Below are 15,302 nucleotides of genomic sequence, written 5' to 3'. Positions count from 1 at the left end.
GGTTAAGAATACTTGTAATCCATTGTGATACAATTTTAAAGTTTCTATTTTATACATTTTGTTTCAAATTGGTTGGATGTTTAGGAGTGTTTTATATGTGAACCATTTTACTCAAGTTATAAATAGCTTTCTTCTTTATTCACTATACCAAAATTAATTTTTTGTGGCAATTAATTTATTATTTAGTGGCCATATAAATGGCTATTATTTTTTTACCAGCATTTAAATAAAGGCCGGTGTATCCAATGTCGCTAATACTATTACCGGCATTTATATAAAATGCTGGTAAAGATCTACTAAATTTTCGGAAAAACTTATTTTTTTTAGTGGCAATTCTAGTAGCCATTTTAAAAGCTATTAAAAGTTATTTTTTTCAATTGTCTCCTTTACTTTAAATAATTTATTCCTATAATTTCCTTTTCTAAATTCATAACTTATATACTTGTTTTTATCTCTACTCGATGTGAGATTTGTAAGATGAGAGTTATCTTTTATTTATATATTTTTTTAACTGTCTTGTCTCTTAAGAAATGTGAGATTTATAAGGTGAAAGTTGCTCTCTAATTGTTTTATAACACTATTGAATTTGGTAATAATGGGTGATTTGATACCAATTTAGAATAGTAAATTAGGAGTCAACCCTATAAAATGAACCTGTAAGGTGATAGTTATTACTCACTCATATACTATTTAATTATCTTATCTCTAATCGATGTGGGACTTAAATTTTTTTCTAATAAATAATTGTCGCTAATAGTAAACTTTAGTGTAATATAAGTACATTTTTAGTGGCTATTATATATTAGCCATTAATATTTTTATATATGGCAGCAATTAAATTATTGTCATTAAATAATTGTCGTTAATAATAAATTTTGTTGTAGTGATTATATTTGTATTATATGTTGGGGTAGAATGGGTGTCACAACCAGAATTCAAAAGTTTGGCAAGTTTGGTTGCAAAAATTCAATACATTTATAATCTTCTTTTAGAACTTCATATTAGAAGTAAAAAGCAACCTCTAATATGGTGTGATAATCAAGAGGCAGTTCTTCTATCTACCAACCCAGTTTTGCATACTAAAACTAAACACTTTGAATTAGATTTGTGGTTTGTTAGAGAAAGAATGGCTCGGGGACAAAACCAAGTTAGGCATATTCCAGTAAGGTTCCAAGTTGCAGATTTATTGGATGAGTCTCAAAGTTCAGCTATCTTCCTAGATCTAAGAGACAAACTAGATAAACAATCCACGCTGAGTCTGAAGGGGGATAAAAATGATATAAAGTCAACATTCTATTGAAACCATTATAGTTTGTTATCTCAATGTGAATAAGTTGGCCTCATAGTTGTTATTCTCTAAGTTAGTTTGATTGCCTTCTCTGTTTGTATATAAATACTCTTGTATTGTATTTCCTAATATGGTAGATTCACATTTCATATTCAATCATTTTTCTTCTTTGATTATTCTCTCATATCATGGAATTTACCTTGCTAATGAACATGGTGTTATAGATGTTGAGGTTCAATCAAACTCTTCCAAAATCTATGTAGCACAAATTCAGACATGACACAGGGACACAATACAAACATAATGATACGAAAAGGATCAAAAAATATTAGACACATGAACATGAAATATATATAATATAAATAATGTGACAATATATATATATATATATATATGTGTGTGTGTGTGTGTGTGTGTGTGTGTTGTGACACCCTTATTACCCCAACACATATATTGTTATAATGTAAATAAACTAAGGAAATAAATTTCTACACATCGGTAAAAGGGTTCACATAAAAACCTTTAGAAGCATTCTTCAATATCCAAAATATTTTGAAAATGAAACTTGGAAAATAGAACTTAAGAGGTTACAGAATGTTTTCAAAATAATAAGTACAACTCCATATATAAATAAAATCCATGTCCTAGATGTCCTCTGCCCCGATGTCACAATATCAGAGCATACCCATAATTCAACTGTTGGCATTCTATATGCCACTCATAGCCGGATCTTCCTCACCTAAAACATCCACAAATTATATGATGAGAAAAGAAAACATCTATATGTAAAGCACATACAAACACACCACAACGTAATCTCTTCATAACTCATTACATAATGAAATATTTACAAGCATTTATATATATATCATAATTTATCAATCATTCATCATCTTCACATCTCAATTCACAATTACATCAATCCATCACAATTCACGCAAATCTTACAATTAACACTATGCCAAGGCCATGCCACAACTGACATAAGTGATATGGGTTAATTGTCTCACTCATCTCACACCATGTCAGGGTCACGCCTTCCCTGTAGCATCACTTACCCAGGGGTCGTGCCATCCCTGGTCATTGATGTGAGGAACCACAATCATAATCACATCCATACAACATCTCATCTCATAGCTCAATTCCATATACACAACAGATAAGTCCAACAAAATAAGGGTTTACACACCCCTCAAGCAATTCACATCTAGATCATCAATTCTTAACAAGTAATATAACAATAACATTCATAAATTAATAATCAATGGAATTACCAATTTAATATAATCTTAACATAAACGATAAAACCCCCAATTATTCCAAAACCTAACTCACAAACACTTTTCTACAATTTCGTTCTCTCTCCCAAATCATCATTCTTACAAATTAAATATATATTTCTAATCCTCAATACATGTAAAATCTAATGGGATCAACAATTCCTCAAACATAAATATTTATAAAATTACTCATAATCTTAAGGGACTCTTCCTCTACCTAATTCCCTCATGTAACTCTACATAAAAATAATCCTCTTTTCCCCCGTACCTGGATAAACAGTAGTTGAAATTAAAACAGAGATCTCCTCGGTCTCCTCCTCTAAGTGCCCCTCGATCTTCAGAGAGTGTAGAAAGAAAAGAAGAAAGTGTAGAAGAAAGAAGTTAGAACTGAAAGGTGTGATTTTGGAAGTGGCAGAGCGCTCTATTTATAGGCATCAGGCGTCGCCGGAATGGCCAGTTTCAAATTCGGAACGGCTCGTTCTGGACTCTGACGGCATGTGTAAAATTCACATCCAGAACGACCTGTTCTCAAACTAGAACAGCCTGCTCTGGGGTTGCACTTAACCCACAACAGCCATAACTGGAACGACTCATTCTCAATTAGGGTTATAGGCCTTTTTTGTGATTTGGAACGCTCCGTTCCAATTTGGGAACGCCCCTTTCTAATTTGGGAACACCCCGTTCCCATCTAAAAATTGTAGATAATTTTTGTATTTTGGAACGGCCCGTTCCAATTTGGGAATGGCCCGTTCTGGGCTACAAAATCACTCTCGTTTTAGTAGTTTGGAACAGCCCGTTCCAATTTGGGAACGACCCATTCTGGGCTACTAAATCACCCCAAATTCTATGAGAAATCATCATTATTAGCAAATCTGGTTCATCAAAAGACAAATTAGCAACTTCATCCCTACAATGTCCCACATTTTAATCTCCCCTTGAGTGTACGTTGGGGAATTTCTAGAAATGAGGTATAGATTGTTATAAACAAATAATAGATTTTGTGCTCTTTAAGGTATCATCTTTTTCTTTTCCAAAGAATATATGAAAAAATATGTATACCAATTTCATTTCGTGTTTGCGCAACTCTAGTTCTCCTACAGTGTATGCACCTCTCTAGTTCTTGTTATGTGTTTGCGCATTTGTGTTTTTGGTTTTCGTTCTAGGTCTACGAGTGTCTGGTTTTTGTTCTAGTTCTTTTAAAGTGTTGTGCATGAACAATGTGAAGTAGCCACCAAGATTATGCATCAAATTGACCTATATCCCTTAAAGAGTCAACATCATCAAAGCTTTCTCTTCCATTGGAAAAATTCACAAACTTTAAATTTACTTGTGTCGTTACATCTATGTCCACAAAGGACCGCTTAAAGCATATGTTTCTTTCAATAGTAAGTTCCAAATCTTGATGTGGGGGGAGAGTGCATTCCATTCATGAGTAACTAGAAAAAATTAAAGACAGAATCAAAGGACTTTCTCGTGCCATGACGGTGTAGCAGTTCCACTTACTAGAGGTTGAACAACGTTCTGATTCTTCGATTGAACAATGCTCTAGTTCTTTGGCATAAAGACATTCTAGTTTAATGTTTTCATTATGTGTTTGCACATCTTTGGCTTTCATTGCGTGTTTGCGCATCTCTAGTTCTCCTTTAGTGTATGCGCCTCTCTCGTTCTTGTTTTGTGCTTGCGCATTTGCATTTCTGGTTTTCGTTCTAGGCCTGCAAGTGTTTGGTTTTTGTTCAATCATATGCATTCTAGTTTTTGTACTGCCACTGCACGTTTTTGTTCTTTGGTTTTTGTTCGCTTCCATGAAGGTTTAACTAAAGAGAGAAAAGAGAATGCTTCTTTTCTTCTTCTTCTTTTTCAACAAGATTATTTTCTGACCCAAAGACATAAAGGCGTGTCCATGCTTCATAGATTGAAATAGTGAAACTTATAGAAGATGGTTGTTGTCACACCCTTACTACCCCAACACATATATAAATATTAATCATGTAAATAAACTAAAGAATAAAATTTTCAACATTGGTAAAAGGGTTCACATAAAACTTCATAACTGTTATTTCTTCACATTTAGTGTTTACAAAATAACTAGAAATAAAACTTGGAAAGTAAAATTTAAGAGTTTACAAATTGTTTTCAAAAGACAAGGTATAACTCAAAATACATATAAAAAACTATATCCTAGCATTCTCTGCCCCGATGTCACAATATCATAGCACACCCACAATTCAACTATTGGCACCATAGATGCCATTCAAGCCGGATCTTCCTCACCTAAAACATCCACAAATCGTACGTTGAGAAAAGAAAATATCTATATATATAGTACATAAGAAAACACAACATATTATCTCATTATAACTTAATATTCATAAATATTTCAACATATCATAATTCAATCAACATCGTTATCACGTCATAATTCTCAATCACGCCAATTTGCACTTCACACTATACCAAGGTCACGCTACCCATTTAACAGTTCAAGGCCGTTCTCACCCTTGATATAACACTGTGCCAAGGTCACGATTCCCCTGTAGCATATCTCTCCCAAGGTCGTGCTCACCCCCGACATGTTATTCAAGGTCATGATACCCACGTAACAATCTAAGGCCGTGCTCACCCCTGATATAACACTGTGCCAAGGTCACGTTACCCCTAACCTAGGGTCGTGCTCACCCCTGACATGTTAACCAAGGTCACGATACCCATGTAACAATCTCGGGCCATGCTCACCCCTGGTCATAGGTGTGAAGAACCACAATCACATCTCATTCACATCTCATACAACATCTCATAGTTCAATTCCATACACGCATCAAATAACTCCAAAATGGGTTTCATACATCTCAAGCAATTCACATCTAAGTCATCAATTTTATCAAGTAATATAGCAATAACATTCATAAGTTAATATAATAATCAATGGAATTTGGAAAGGACCAATAAATCGAGGAGTAAGTTTTCTGGATTTCAATGCCCTGCCAACCCCAGTCCACGAAGTGACTTTCAAGAACACATGGTCACCTTCTTGAAATTCTAAGTCCTTCCTTCTCCTGTCAGCATAACTTTTCTGTCTACTCTGTGCTGTCCTCATCCTCTCTTGTATCAATCTAACCTTATCAGTGGTTTGTTGCACAATCTCAGGTCCTAAGATAACATTATCACCAGGCTCGCACCAACACAAAGGGGTCCTACATCTCCTACCATACAAGGCTTCATAAGGTGCCATACCTATACTAGAGTGATAACTATTATTATAGGTAAACTCTATCAAAGGTAAAAGACTATCCCAACTACCCCCTTGATCCAACACATAGGCTCTAAGCAAATCCTCTAAAGATTGAATAGTCCTCTCAGTCTGACCATCAGTTTGAGGGTGGTAAGATGAACTAAGTCTAAGTTGGGTCCCCAAAGCTCGTTGTAGGCTCTCCCAAAACCTAGAGGTGAATCTAGGGTCTCTGTCTGAAACTATGCTAGATGGTACCCCATGCAATCTCACAATCTCATCAATATACAGTCCAGCCAATCTCTCTAGAGAATACCTAATGTTAATAGGTAAGAAATGTGCACTCTTAGTCAACCTATCAACTATAACCCAAATGGAATCATGCCCTCTCCTAGTCCTAGGCAAAGAAACTACAAAATCCATAGAAATGCTATCCCATTTCCACTCGGGTATACTCAAAGGCTGAAGTAGTCCTGAAGGTTTATGATGTTCTATCTTAGCCTTCTGACACACTAAACAGGCACTCACAAATTCAGCTATATCTTTCTTCATCCTAGGCCACCAAAATATCTTCCTAAGGTCTTGATACATCTTAGTTGCTCCTGGGTGAAAACTAAGCTTGCTCCTATGACCTTCCTCTAGGATCAAACGTCTAAGTGTAGGGTCACTAGGCACGCACACTCGGTCTTTAAATCTTAACACTCCATCTACACCCAAGGTAAATTCTCCTCCAACACCTTGTCCTATAGCATCATGTCTAGCCTCTAGAAATGAATCCACTAACTGTGCTTCTCTAATTTCCCTCAACAACTCACTAGTCACCCGAGTCATACCTAGTCTCACACTACTAGGGGTCACCTCACAAGTCAAACTCAAGTCTCTAAATTGAGCCAAAAGGTCCATCTCCCTAATCATAAGAGAAGACAAATGCGAAGATTTCCTACTTAAAGCATCAGCCACCACATTGGCTTTGCCTGGATGATAACTAAGATCAAAATCATAATCCTTAAGGAACTCTAACCATCTCCTTTTCCTCATATTTAATTCCTTTTGGTCAAATAAATACCTAAGACTCTTATGATCACTAAAAGCCTCAAATTTTGAACCATACAAATAATGTCTCCAAATCTTAAGTGTGAATACCACAGCTGCTAATTCAAGATCATGGGTGGGGTAATTCTTCTCATGTATTTTCAATTACCTAGATGCATAAGATACGACCTTTCCTTCTTGCATTAACACTCCACCCAAACCCATCTTAGAAGCGTCACAATAAACCATAAAAGTCTTACTAAGGTCAGGCAACACTAAAACAGGTGCACTAGTCAACTTCTCCTTAAGGATTCGGAAACTATTCTCACATTTACTATCCCATACAAACACAACTCCTTTCTTAGTTAAACTTGTCAAGGGTAATGCTAACTTAGAGAATCCCTCTATGAATCTTCTATAGTATCCAGCCAATCCAAGGAAGCTCCTAATCTCACTAACTAACATAGGTGTCTCCCACTTAAGCACTGCCTCAACTTTAGATGGATCTACTGCTATACCCCCACTTGAAATCACATGTCCTAAGAAACTCACCTCCTCTAGCCAAAAGTCACATTTAGACAACTTGGCATAAAGTTGTCTCTCCCTGAGAGTTTGAAGTACTACCTTTAAGTGTTCCTTATGCTCCTCTTTAGTTTTGGAATAAACTAGTATGTCATCTATGAAGACAATTACAAATTTATCCAAGTACGGATGAAAAATTTGATTCATGTAATCCATAAAAATTGCAGGAGCATTCGTCACACCAAAAGGCATTACTAGATACTCATAGTGTCCATAACGAGTCCTAAATGCTATCTTAGGTACATCCTCACCCATAACTCTAATCTGATGGTACCCCGATCTAAGATCAATTTTACTAAATACACAAGCACCCACCAACTGGTCCATAAGATCATCTATCCTAGGCAATGGATATTTATTCTTAATGGTCACCTTGTTCAACTGGCGATAATCTACACACAATCTCATGCTACCATCCTTCTTCTTGACTAAAAGTACGGTGCTCCCCAAGGTGATACACTGCCTCACAAACCCCTTCTCCAACAAGTCTTCTATTTGTTTCTTAAGCTCCACTAACTCTACGGGTGACATCCTATAAGGTGCAATAGAAATAGGTCCTGTTCCTGGTACTAAGTCTATGGAAAATTCTACTTCTCTTCTAGGTGGTAAGCAGGGACGGAGCCAGGATTTCAATACTGGGGGGCCGAGAATTGGAATGATCAAATGAGGCGCTACATTTTTTTTTAAAAAAAAAATTCCAAAGTGATACCACATAGCAGGCCGTACTAGAAGTCCAAAAGTTGAATAAAAAAATAAATTTGGGTTATTCATTTAATTATACATATGAGTTTATATTAAAAATAGGGGGTGCCATATAGTAATATATATGTATATAAAAAAAATTAAAATTGTTGGGGGGGCCGTGGCACCCGTAGGTCCCCCCTTGGCTCCGTCCTTGGTGGTAAGCAAGACATATCATCAGAGAAGACATCCGAAAAGTCACACACAACAGGCAGTTCATTCACCAAAACATTACTCTCAGAATTCAAAGAAGCTAACAACATGTACACTTAGGCATCCTCTGGTAAAGATACCTTAACTTGGTTGGCAGTCAAATAATCCTTACTCACTTTTTCAACAGGCTCACCAAAAATAATAGATTTATCAGCACAATTCAAAAGGACATGATTGGAAGATAACCAGTCCATACCCAGAATAACATCTAGCTGACTTAGAGGCAAACAAATTAAGTCAACCATGAAATCTCTACCATCAATAATCAAAGGACACTTTAAACAGACATCAGAAGTAGACACTGAACCACTAGTTGGTGTCTCTACTATTAATTCAAAAGACAAGGAAGAAATAGGTAATTTTAATTTGGACACACACGCATGTGATATAAAAGAGTGAGTCGCACCAGAGTCATACAAAACAATTAGAGGAGTTCCATTGATGAAACACATACCCTGGATTAAGTCTTTGGATTGTGAAGCTTCAACACCACTTAAGGCAAACACCCTTCTTGTCGCTCTAGGTTTGCTAGCACTCCCTCCAACCTCTGTTGTCTTGTTCTTGGGGCAATCACGAGCTCTGTGTCCCTTCTCTTGACAATTGAAGCATGTTATTACTCTGGGCAATAAACACTCATATGCCCTATGACCTGGCTTCCCAAAATTGTAGCAGTTGTTGTGTGGAACAGAACCCAAACTCCCTCCTCTAGAAATTTGGCTAGCTTGGCTCCTTTCTTGCACAGAACCTTGATTATTCACCTTAGAACTTGAGTCCCCAACAGACTTGGTGTAAGGTTTACTCTTACTAGATGAACCAAACTTATTATTCCTCATGGGGCCTCCACTCTTATAATGAGTTACCCTAGCCCGGTTGTCCTCATCATATACTCGACACTTGTTTACCAATTCATGATAGTGAGTGATCCCTTGATAATTGAAAACTTGTTTAATCTCAGGGCGAAGACCACTCACAAACTTCACACATTTTTCCTCCTCATTGCCCACACCATCATACATAGGACAAAATCTGACCAAGTCTTCAAACTTAGTCACATACTCAGCCACAGAAGCCTCTCCTTGCTTCAATTCAAGGAATTCCACCTGTTTCTTATGTCTCACATCTCGGGAAAAGTATTTCTCCAAGAACAGGCGCTTGAAATTCTCCCAGTTCACTTGGGTACCTACAGCTATCATTCTTTGTAAAGCACCTTGCCACCAGATGCCAGCCTCTCCAGAAAGCATGAAGGCAGCCAAAGTCACCTTCTGTATCAAAGGACATCCCATAGCTTGGAATATCTTTTCAACTTCGAAAATCTAGTCAGCAGCTCCATCAGGATTATAACCCCCACGGAAGCTTGGTGGATTATTTCGCTGGAATCTCTCCAACCAATCTACCTCTGGTTGTTGGTTCATATTACCAAGAGCCTGAGCCATCGCTTGTAGAGCATCAGCGATTGCACGATCGTTCCTACCTCCTGCCATTACTTTTCTGATCACCAGAAAAGTTACCAATTATACTATAAGTAAACAACACACTTAATCAATCATAGCACTAACATATCAAGAAATTCCACAATCAATTCATTCCATTAATTATCTACCAACCAAGCATAATAGACTCATAACTCACAGCCGATTGGATCGACCTGCTCTGATACCACTAAATGTGACACCCTTACTACCCCAACACATATATAAATATTAATCATGTAAATAAACTAAAGAATAAAATTTTCAACATTGGTAAAAGGGTTAACATAAAACTTCATAACTGTTATTTTTTCACATTTAGTGTTTACAAAATAACTAGAAATAAAACTTGGAAAGTAAAATTTAAGAGTTTACAAATTGTTTTCAAAAGACAAGGTATAACTCAAAATACATATAAAAAACTATATCCTAGCATTCTCTGCCCCGATGTCACAATATCAGAGCACACCCACAATTCAACTATTGGCACCCTAGATGCCATTCAAGCCGAATCTTCCTCACCTAAAACATCCACAAATCGTACGGTGAGAAAAGAAAATATCTATATATATAGTACATAAGAAAACATAACATATTATCTCATTATAACTTAATATTCATAAATGTTTCAACATATCATAATTCAATCAACATCGTTATCACGTCATAATTCTCAATCACGCCAATTTGCACTTCACACTATGCCAAGGTCACGCTACCCATTTAACAGTTCAAGGCCGTGCTCACCCCTGATAAAACACTGTGCCAAGGTCACGATTCCCCTGTAGCATATCTCGCTCAAGGTCGTGCTCACCCCCGACATGTTATTCAAGGTCACGATACCCACGTAACAATCTAAGGCCGTGCTCACCCCTGATATAACATTGTACCAAGGTCAAGTTACCCCTAACCTAGGATCGTGCTCACCCCTGACATGTTAACCAAGGTCACGATACCCATGTAACAATCTCGGGTCGTGCTCACCCCTGGTCATAGGTGTTAAGAACCACAATCACATCTCATTCACATCTCATACAACATCTCATAGTTCAATTCCATACACGCATCAGATAACTCCAAAATGGGTTTCATACATCTCAAGCAATTCACATCTAAGACATCAATTTTATCAAGTAATATAGCAATAACATTCATAAGTTAATATAATAATCAATGGAATTATCAACTTAATACAATCTTAATATAAACGATAAAATTCCTAATTATTCCAAAACCTATCTCACAAGCACTTTTCTATAGTTTCGTTCTCCCTCTCAGATCATCATTCTTACAAATTAAATATGCATTTCTAATCCTCAACACATACAGAATCAATGGGATCATCAATTTCTCAAACAGAAATATTCCAATTTTTCCAAAACCTAGCTTACCGGCACTTTTCTATAATTTCGTTCTCTCTCCCAGAGCATCATTTTTACAAATAAAATATATATTCATAATTCTAAATTCATACAGAATTATATAAAATCAATAATTCTCTAAATAGAAATAATTATAAAATTACTCATAATCCTAAGGGTTCTTCTTCTACCTAATTCTCTTATGTAACTCTACATATAAATAATCCCATTTTCCCCCGTACCTGGATATGTAGAAGCTGAATTTATACGAGATTTGGTTGGTCTCCCTCGCTGGGTTTTCCTCGGTCTAAAGCAGAAAGTAGATGGAAAAGAAGAGAGCAGAAGAAAAGGAATCAGAAAATGAGAGGTGTGCTTTTTAGGAGTGGCAGAGAGCTCAATTTATAGGCATCCAGCTTCGCCAGAACGGCCCGTTCAGGATCCTTGAATCATGGGTAAAAATCACACCCAGAACGGCCCATTCTCAAACCAGAACGGCCTGTTCTGGTGTGCATTTATTACTCACAACTGCCATAGCCCGTTCCTACTTAGAGTTTAAGACAGTTTTTAATAGTCCGGAACGGCCCGTTCCAACTTGAGAACGACGCGTTCTAGGCTATTAACTCACATACAATTTGGTAGTTTGGAATGACCCGTTCCAATTCTGGAACAGCCCGTTCCAAGCTACTAAATCACATACATTTTGGTAGTTTGGAACAGCTCGTTCCAATTCTGGAACAGCCCGTTCCAAGCTACTAAATCACCCCTATACCTTTAAAAAATTACCAAAATACCCTCAATTAAAATAAAATAAAATAAATAAATAAAAAATGAAATAAAAATTGGGGTGTTACAGTTGTCTTGATAATCATCTCTATCACATTGTTCGGACTATCAAAAAAACCACTGCTCATCCAATGAAAGCTTCAATCAAGTGGGTGTTACACGAATGCAACAAAATTGCATATTATTTTGCGAAATATGGTTTGTCTATGGCACATGGTCCTATTATTTTTCTTTTGGTACCTCCATATTTATCTTTTGAACTTTTTGAATGTTGTTTTGGGTATTTGCGCCTATTGGTCGACAGAAAATAAAATAAACTAAAGTTATGAAAATTTTTATTATATTTCGTCTTCCCATTTATTTATTCTAGAAGTATTTATAAGTAATTTATTTAAACAAACGCTTGGTCCTTACACTTAGTGTTCTCTTTTGTTTTATTTTAATTCCTATACATGCACAATATTTATATTTTAGTCATTATATCTAAAAATTGGATGCATTAGTCTTTGTACAAGCAAAATTTATACATTTTGTTGATTTATATTTTAACTATAATACTATTTTGATTTTTTAGTAAATAATTATCTTTTTTAATAAAGAGTAATAAGAATTAAAAATTAATGAAAAAATTTAAACATAAAATTCTATTTTTGCTTACAAAAACATATATATAATGGTCATACAGATACTTATTTTATTTGGTTCAACAACTAATTTTACTAACTTATTAAATAAGTACTAACTAGAATTTTAATTTGAGAAATCAAGGGATAAAATATTGTATATTATAAATTAGTACATTGGTACAATGTACAAGTTATTACATTAATTTTAAAATAAAATTATATACATTAGTTTTTTTATTAAGTGCATGATTATTTTTCTTTATTAGAATATATTCTTTACTATTTTTCTATTTACTAGTGGGAAAAGAAGCACATATTTACTTTTGAAAGAATCTTGAAAAAAATGATATCCAATACAAAAATAAAAGTCAAAAGGTTGGATATCAAAATCTATCCACTTTATAATAAGCATAAATTTATTTTTAAAGGAAATTTGAAAAAAATTGTTCTATAATATTTAATGCACATATATATATATTTTATTTCAATTATAAAAACCAAATCTTGAAGGACCACAAAATCTTTTAAAATCCTAATATAAAATGATATCGAAAAGTTAAATTATTTGGCATGCATTATTCTATGCCTATAAATTGATCTTTCTTTTACTTGAAACATCACAACCAAAGTACATAATATTGAATTAGATTGTTAAGACTCTATTGAGAGAAATGGCAAAAAATGGGATTCAAACTGTTGGAGTGATGATTATAGTCATGATTATGCTAACATTTGCACAAGCTGATGTATATCCAACATCTTCCCACATTAAACCAGACAATTTTTTTGGAAGGCTTAAGTGTCTTGGCAAATGTGCTGCAGAATGCATTATTGTTGCAAAATTCAAAGCTTTGTATCCAGTATGCGTTGCTACTTGTACTTCAAAATGTAATGGAATGCCAATTGATGTTGCTATGGATTGTATTAGTAGTTGTGACATGAACAACTCCATTAACATCGATACTGGTATAGTTCATTTACTTTCAATGCTCTTTTTATTAGGTTACAATCTTATTATTTATAAATGAGTTAACTATTTTTTTTACATGTTTTTAATAACTGATTTTACATTGCAGATGCTCTTGGGGTGACCTATTTGGTGAATTCTTGCTTGCAAGCATGCAAGAAAAAGGAATAATACATTAGAAGAATCACAAAGAAAAATGTTCTCGATAGAAATGATATTTAAATATTATTGTAATAAACAAATTTTAAATAATGACTAATGTTGGTTATTTATTTTCAAAAATATTTTGAATTTATTTTCCTTTTTTCTTATGTTCCATGCTTATGATAGTAAAAATACTTGCATACTTAAAAATCAAATTAAGGATGAAACAATTTAACTAAATGAGCCAAATAAACAATGTATATAGAAAATATTGTTAATTAATAATATATAAAAAGCTTGAGAAAGTTTGATACGTACGAGCTTGGCAACACACACTTCACAATGAAACACCCCTCAAATTTGAAGTCTCAACAACTCCACTTCACATGATGACATTTCATACAACTCCCGGTTGGTTAGAACCTTTCATTGGTCAGAATCCTTCATGAGTAGCCCTTTATGAGATGTACATCTACCTTTAGGATCAACAATTGACACCACAAATCAACATAAGACTTTTTAGCGTGTTTTGTCAGGAAACTTCCCAGAAGGCACTTCACACAAACCAATGTTAGTCACAACCCCCTCAAACCAACATAAGACCTTTTTAGCGTACTTTGTCCTCACTTGCACACTTTTTTGGAAAACTTCTCAAAAGACATTTCACACAACTCCATGTTAGTTAGAACCTTTCACTAGTCAAAACCCTACATGAGTAGCCATTTCTGAAACATTTATCCACCTTTTGGATCAACAACTGACCCCACAAACCAACACAAGACTTTTCAGCGTGCTTTATCCTCACTTGCACACATTTTGGGAAACTTCCCAGAAGGTCACCCATACCTAAATTGCTATAAGTCAAACCAGTTTAACTATGAAGTTCTTATGAGATGGGTTATTGAAAACTAGATTTATTGTTAGTAAAGGTAGAACAATTTAATTCATTTCAGTCATCCTCAATTGTACAATCTCATACTTATACAAATCTCTGGATCCTTCTCATTCCGATATGTCCAAGTTGCAGATTTACTGGATTAGTCTCAAAGTTCAGCTATCTTCCCAGATCTAAGAGACAAACTCACTATAGATTAACAATCCAAGCTGAGTCTGAAGAGGGATAAAAAGGATATCAAGTCAACATTTTGTTGAAACTGTTATAGTTTGTTATCTAATTGTGAATAAGTTGACATCATATGTGTTATTCTCTAAGTTAGTTTGATTGCCTCCTCTGCTTGTATATAAATACTCTTGTATTGTGTTTCCTAATATGATAGATTCATATTTCAGATTCAATCATTTCTCTTCTTCGATTATTCTCTCACATCATGGAATTTACCTTGCTAATGAACATGGTGTTATAGATGTTGAGGTTCGATCAAACTCTTCCAAAATCTATGAATCACGAATTCAAACATGACACAGGGACACAATACGAACAACAAGATACGAAAAAAATCAAAAAATATAGGACATATGAACATGAAATATATATAATATGAATAATGTGACACTATATATATATAGGTATATAATGATATTACAATATCTTACTAAATCCCAAAAATAAATTACTAAGATGCATTATAG

At 34.8% G+C, this 15,302-nt stretch overlaps 1 protein-coding gene across 1 annotated transcript; it reads left to right on the top strand.

The window, feature by feature from the left end:
- The first annotated feature begins 13,170 nt into the window (after positions 1 to 13,170).
- On the top strand, positions 13,171 to 13,850 carry LOC109815359 (uncharacterized). The gene is made up of 2 exons (XM_020380069.3): positions 13,171 to 13,567; positions 13,678 to 13,850. Exons 1-2 carry the CDS (start codon positions 13,273 to 13,275, stop codon positions 13,737 to 13,739), a joined length of 357 nt encoding a protein of 118 aa, XP_020235658.1. The 5' UTR covers positions 13,171 to 13,272; the 3' UTR covers positions 13,740 to 13,850.
- Positions 13,851 to 15,302: the final 1,452 nt, after the last annotated feature.

Source organism: Cajanus cajan, chromosome 1 (genome assembly GCF_000230855.2).
Source record: "Cajanus cajan strain Asha chromosome 1, NIPB_CcT2T_4, whole genome shotgun sequence".
NCBI lineage: Eukaryota > Viridiplantae > Streptophyta > Magnoliopsida > Fabales > Fabaceae > Cajanus > Cajanus cajan.
Note: the sequence above shows the minus strand (reverse complement) of the source record. Positions and strands in the feature narration are given on the sequence as shown.

What these genes read in the sequence shown, in the direction of transcription:
- LOC109815359 (XM_020380069.3), top strand. Translation starts at nt 13,273, where the DNA reads ATGGCAAAAAATGGGATTCAAACTGTTGGAGTGATGATTATAGTCATG. An exon ending in CTCCATTAACATCGATACTG is followed by an intron (nt 13,568 to 13,677) that starts GTATAGTTCATT and finishes TTTACATTGCAG; the next exon opens with ATGCTCTTGGGGTGACCTAT.